The sequence below is a fragment of the Ailuropoda melanoleuca genome, unplaced genomic scaffold (assembly GCF_002007445.2).
Source record: "Ailuropoda melanoleuca isolate Jingjing unplaced genomic scaffold, ASM200744v2 unplaced-scaffold8664, whole genome shotgun sequence".
In the NCBI taxonomy this organism is placed as follows: Eukaryota; Metazoa; Chordata; class Mammalia; order Carnivora; family Ursidae; genus Ailuropoda; species Ailuropoda melanoleuca.
This window is the reverse complement of record NW_023254063.1, coordinates 1-6,141: the sequence shown is the minus strand read 5'-3', so window position 1 is coordinate 6,141 and position 6,141 is coordinate 1. Positions and strand designations below refer to the sequence as shown.

The window sequence follows — 6,141 nt, the reverse complement described above, 5'->3', positions numbered from 1 at the left end:
TGTAAAATCCTCGTGACGGCTCTTCCTCCTCTAGTCTTTGCCGGGACATCCTCTACTTGCCAGAAACCTCAGCCTTAAAACCTCTGGTATCTCCTCAGCTCCCAGAGAACACCTAAGCCCTTTGAGACTGCGTTTAAAACAACCTTCCGGCTTGTGTCTTCGGCAAGCCCCCTCCAGCCATCCTATGTCCAAACCCTGCGGTCCCAGCCTCAGAGAAGCTACAGGGGCCGAGCCGGTGACGGACGTGAAGGGCTTGGGTGTGTGTAAAAACGAATGGCTACCAACATTCTGGCCCCAGAAGCAACGGGAACAGTGGGGTAAATAAGGCAAGTTCTAGAGCTCACAGCTGCAGCAATTTTGCTATGGGGGAATGAAAATAAGCAAGACATCAAGATTTTACGCAAAGCCTCTTCATTTTGGAATGTCAGTTAAGGATTTTAAAATGTTGCGAGGCGAAACAAAACATTTCTGCAGGCCAGCTTTGTCCTTGGGCTGACAGTTGGTGACGTCTGTTTTAAACACCCCAAACTCCCTGACGTTCTGTGTTTGTTGTGCCTTCGTGCCTTTGTTCCTGCTATTCCCTCTACGTGGAAGGACTGGCCCTAAAAAACTGAAACATTATTTGCTCTGTGAAGTCTTCTTTGACCCCAGCAGGCAAAATCAACGGATTGTTTCCTCTGGACTTGGAAGATGTTTGGCCCACTTCTATCAAGAAAGCAGCTCTGATTTCATGACCTAGATGGTACATTAATTTTTATCCATTCCCACGTAAGGGAAGGGAGTTGTGTGTGATTCATCTTTGTGACACAGAGTACAGTGTTTTGTTTATAGAAGTAAGTGCTCAACAAAGTATTTGTTTAATGCCTGGACAGACAGAGAATTAAACAAGTGTGGGCATAATCCTCCAGGCTGATATTTGCAATCCCTGTTTCTCTGCGGGCACCAGCAACTTTGGACACTTACATTTCTCTCCCATTTCCAGACATCTTGAATCCCCCGAAGGGGCTCTGGGCATTTAAGGCATTGTAACAATTGATCCTAAGAGAAGAAAACATAGTACCGTTAGTGTGAATCCCTCTTGCACAGAAATAGTCCCATTGGCATAGTATTTCTCTTAATGTTTTATTTTTCGATTCCCTTTTTTGCATATGAAATATTTATAATTTAAAATTTCCTTTGCTCTCCTGACCTAGCCAGTAAGGAGTGTATATCCCTTCTCAGGGGAAGGCTGGTTGCCTTCCGTCTTCCCCAACCCCCCAGAGGATATGCTTATGTCACCCACTTCCCAGAGATTATGAGGCCCCTACACCGCCAGTGGTGTGCATTATGGCCAGAACCATGAGGCTGACTCTCATCTTACCAGACGGTCCCAGCTTGCATTGCAGAAGATACCGTGAGGGCCTTGTTGATGTCATTAGTGAAGACGGCTGCTACAAGTCCAAAGTCTGAGTTATTGGCTCTTTCAATAACTTCATCCATAGTCTTAAACCTCAGAATTTCCTGGACAGGGCCAAAGATCTGCAAGAAAACAGTTTGAGCCAACATGGGGCTGTTGCTCTGCCATCCCCTGACCTGCTTTCCACATTCCAAAGCAAGTGTGCTCTGCCTTCATCATTTAAGGGACATTTAAGTTTAGCAACACAGAACTGTAAAATATCCCAAACTTTGCCAGAACAGGATTACATGAGTCTAACTTTGTTGTTCATTTAATGCCCCCTCTCCTCCACCCTCCCTGGCATCCCCGGATTCCACTGTCTGTACCAACGCTGCCTTCCCCATGATTCCCCAGCCACTGCTCCAGAACTCAGAATGATGATATAGACTGCTGGCCGATGTGCTCCCGGTCCCTCTCCCGCACAAATGTGGGGTGGCTTAGATGCTTGCTCCTTCCTGGAGAACAGCTTAGTAACCCACCTTTGAAGGAACTGACCTGTGGCTAGCGTATTACTAAGGCCAGTGATCGGCTCTTACGACTGTCCTGTTGGCTAATCACAATTTCGGTCGAGGAGCACGTCTCACGCCTCCACCTAGCTTGCTGGCCTTCTGACTTAACATTCCCCTGAAAGCGGGATTTTCACAGCCAAGTGTGTTGCTGTTACACAATGTGTATCAAATATAAAGAGCCAGGACTAGAACCCCATCTACAAGAAACGCTCTGGAAACCCTCCCAAGGAAGGCGTGGCTTCCGTCAGAACCCCGTGTTTGATACCTCCTCCTTGGCAATGCGCATGTCGTCGGTGACGTTGGAAAACACGGTGGGCTCGATGAAAAACCCCTTTCGGCCCAGCCCTTTGCCTCCACATTCCAGCTTGGCACCCTCGGCCACGCCGCTCTGGATGAGTTCCAGGATCTTGTTGTACTGTTTCTTATCAATCTACGAGAGAAATTTCCTAATGACTCCGTGCAAAGTCTTCTAGGAAAAGAGAGAGAAGTGTGTACTCAAGGATCTCTCGCTTGTGATTTTTCCAAAGCTCCATTTTATCAAGTCATGACATATGGAACTGCTGCCATTTAGCCACTTTTCCCCTGAAAAAAATGGTGATTTTGTACGGTTCAAGCAATTATATCGAGAATTCCAATAAATGCACTGCACTGATGAGGACAGTGCCAAATCAGAGGTACCGGATGCAGATTTAGGCAATGTTTCTAAACGATGAGAAACCACCTAATTGATTATTCAGGTTTCTAAATGGGGAAAAACTGACCACTATAAGCAAATGAACAGTTCAGCGAGTTGTACTGATACTGCAAAGATGAAAACAATAGGGTGCTTCAAATCCTACTGGGTTGTATTTTTAATGGAGCACCTATTACACCTTTAGAGGAAAGGGTTAAGCATGAAGAGCAAGGACTAGCTTCCCACGCCATAAAATATGGTTAGTCTTGCCTTCCCCCAAGTTATAGTCATTACTCAGTTACGATGGTAAATGCAAAAATCTAAATTCACTTGAGTTTGGATTACTCGGCTAGAACATCAGTCATCTTTCAAATGGTCCCCACACCGAGGAGATGCTGTTTCTTATCGGGAAGACCCATGCATCAGAGATCCGGATGCAATCTGATCCAAACAGCCTTTAGAAGTTCCCAAACTCTATCTACAGTTTAAGATTCAACCAGAATTCTACCTGGAAATACGCCCTGATGACTGTGGAGAACACGCAGAGCCAAACAGTGCGGACCGCAGGGACGTGCATGGCCTCCCCACCACACTGCGTGAAGCACGCAGTCAGAGGTGACCGTACAGCAGGGGGCACATGGACAGCCCTCTATTTCCTACACATACACAAGCCACAAGTGTCCTCCCCGACGTAGGTCAGGCTGGCAGAGAGATTCCTTAGCCACTGATGAAAGGACGAAGAGCTTCTGGGAAAGGGAGACACCCACTCTCCTTGACTGTGGCTTTGTAGGGATGTCTTGAAGGCCAGTGGCTAGGACTGGGCCTGGGTTCTCGGGCCAGCCTCCATCTTCTCATGCACAGTTCTTTCTTTAGAGCTAAGACACTCCCACTTACCCCCAGAGTTCAGAGTATCCTTGAGGCCACCTTAATCTCTTAATGTTTCAGAGAGAAAAATGTAGAAAGGGAAAAGGAAGCATGAGGAATAAGCAATGTCTCACCAGCTGCATTTCCAGGCATGAGGACGAGAAGGAAGAGTAAGGAGGGAGCGGGAAAAGGACACTGTCTCTGGGGTCCCACTAGAGTGTCCGGTGCTCACCAGGGATTAAGAAAAGCAAGGGAATGTTTCTGATTTCTCTACCTGGGGTCCCTGCTCAGTGGTGGGATCAAAGGGACTGCCCACGATGCGCCTCTTGGCCCGCTCCACACTTCTCCTCACGAACTCCTCATAGATGGACTCCTCCACAAAGATGCGGGAGCCGGCGGTGCAGCACTGGCCTTGGTTGAAGAACACTCCCTGGTGGGCCTGTTCCACAGCGTAATCCACTGCAGGAGAAGACAGCCACGTCCTCAGCTCGGCTCCCCCACGGCGGGCCCGTCTGCGGAGCCACCTCCCCGCCCTCTGCCAGAGCCCCGGTAGAATGCCACCGTCACCGCACCGCGTGTGGGCAAGCGGGCAGCACGGGAAAGCACTGGATTGAGAACACGGCCTAGTTCAAGTTCTAACTAGATCCTGACGTGACTTGCTACGTGACCTTGAACTTGGACAACTTCACTTCTTTGAGTCTCCTCCTCCTTCTGTAAAAAGGGGACCTGGACCACACCATCTAGGACAGGAGTCTCAAACCCCAATATGCCGAGAAGCCAGGCAGATAATGTAGCGGTATGAGTCTGCTGGCCAGGGAAACAATCTGATGGACACTCAGGAGGAAAGCTACTGCATGTGCTGTTGCTATGCGTGAATGCAAGCCCCTGATTACCAGATTTCTGATTTTAAGAAAACAGAAATCAGGATTTTTAATGTACAGTTTTTATTTTTTAAAGTGCTATGTGATGTTTAGACAGGTAAACGTATGTACGTCCTGCACTGGGTCTAGGGACTGCCAACCTCGGAGCTGTGTGTTTAATTAGTACTATGGTGAATTAAACTGTAACAGAAATGGATCTTCTTGAAAGACACCAAGTTTCCTCTACATTTACTGGAATCGTAGAGCAGCATGTAACTTTCAGCTCAGAGCTTATACTTCAGATAGAACTAGCAGACCTGGTGTGTGCTGGCTGCTAGATGCCTGACTGAATCAGCCCCTTGTCAATCAATCAATCAATCAATCAATCAATCGTGTCAATGGAGGGCCTACTCCCCAAGAGAAATTTAGGTTTGACAGTTCTGATCCAACCAGCCTGAAGCTGATGCTGAACTCGTCACACACACCAAGCTGGGGCTGACAGGGGAGCAGTCTGCTTTCTGTTTCCTAACCTCTCCAGTGGTGAAAGGGAAAGCAGCTCTACCGGGTGGGGTGGAAGAGAAAGAGTGATGGAAAGAGATTTGAATTTTCATTTTCTGGAAAGCTTTTCCAAATAGAAGACCACACCTATGCAGCATGGCCTAGAGGGCGCCCTGCCTGGAGACAGGGGGTTTCCTAGGTTACTGCTCCACACCGTAGGGTCCTACCTGCAAGGCGGAAGCACCTCCCAGCTAGGTCCATTCAAACAGAACTGACCAAAGTGTGTCGTCATTCTGGCTCAAAGTCATGGAAGGGGCAGAGGATGGGGGGACTAAACAGAGGAGGGGTTGTGGGTTCGGGAAAATGTTGGCAGGGCTAGCAAACTAGAATTTTTTTTGAGGCTCTGTAAAGCTACCAGAGTTGAGAAGTTTCAGATTTCTTGAATCTAGGCAGAGAGAGGGCACTTCCGGTGTTGAGAGGCTTAGGCCATTGCTCTTTCCACTCCACAGCACGAAGCAGGCCTTCACCTCTTCCACCCTGGTCTGCAGCGCCCAGAGTCAAAGCAGCACGGGGGCGCCTAAAAAACAAGCCCTGTTCAGCTATCACCGGCAAGCGCTCTCCCCCAATACTAAACTAGCTGCCCCTTAGGAGGAAGGGTCCAGGTTCTCCTCCTGGAAGCTGCTTCTTAGCCTCACAGATCTTTTTCTTAGTGTCCTGTCGGAAGTGGAGATACAAAAGAGAGCACTGAGGGGCAGTGTACCGGGACGTGGAGGAGATCTGTGGTTGACTTACAATCAGCATCAGCAAAAATAATATTGGGACTTTTCCCTCCAAGTTCCAGAGTTACTCGCTTCAAGTTGCTTCTTCCAGCTGCTTCTTGGATAAGCTTTCCAACCTGAAAGAAAGGAAATGGAGGGAGATTTTGCACACCTTGCAGCTGAGACGGTCAGTGGCCAAAGCCGACTGTGGGCAACGGTGGGAGGCAGTAGGGATGGCTCCTGCAAGGCAAACCAGCCCCGTGGACGATGCACGAACAGCTCCTGTGGTCAACTTGGCCAACTTGGGTGGGCAAGATACAAGTCTGTTGGGATGCAGTTTAATGTCTGTGCTGAAGGGAGCTGGAAGACTGCTTTAATTTCACGATGGAAAGGGCACTGAAAAGGGGTTTAATCTGGAATCTTAATCGTTGAAAGATTTGTCTAAAGGCAACTGGCAATCAAAATGTGACTAGAGGTTTTCCACTACTGTACTGTGGGTTTTAGCTTTGGACTCTGGTCTCAAAAAAAAAAAAAAAAAAAAACC

General features: G+C 48.2%; 1 protein-coding gene across 1 annotated transcript; it reads right to left on the bottom strand.

Moving 5' to 3' along the window:
- Positions 1–836: 836 nt before the first annotated feature.
- LOC117800878 (retinal dehydrogenase 2-like) lies at positions 837–5,734 on the bottom strand (the record flags this gene model as incomplete). Its single annotated transcript, XM_034653420.1, has 5 exons — positions 837–1,038; positions 1,361–1,518; positions 2,210–2,374; positions 3,756–3,940; positions 5,632–5,734. Coding segments are annotated over 5 exons (690 nt in total), but the record flags the coding sequence as incomplete, so codon positions are not given.
- Positions 5,735–6,141: the final 407 nt, after the last annotated feature.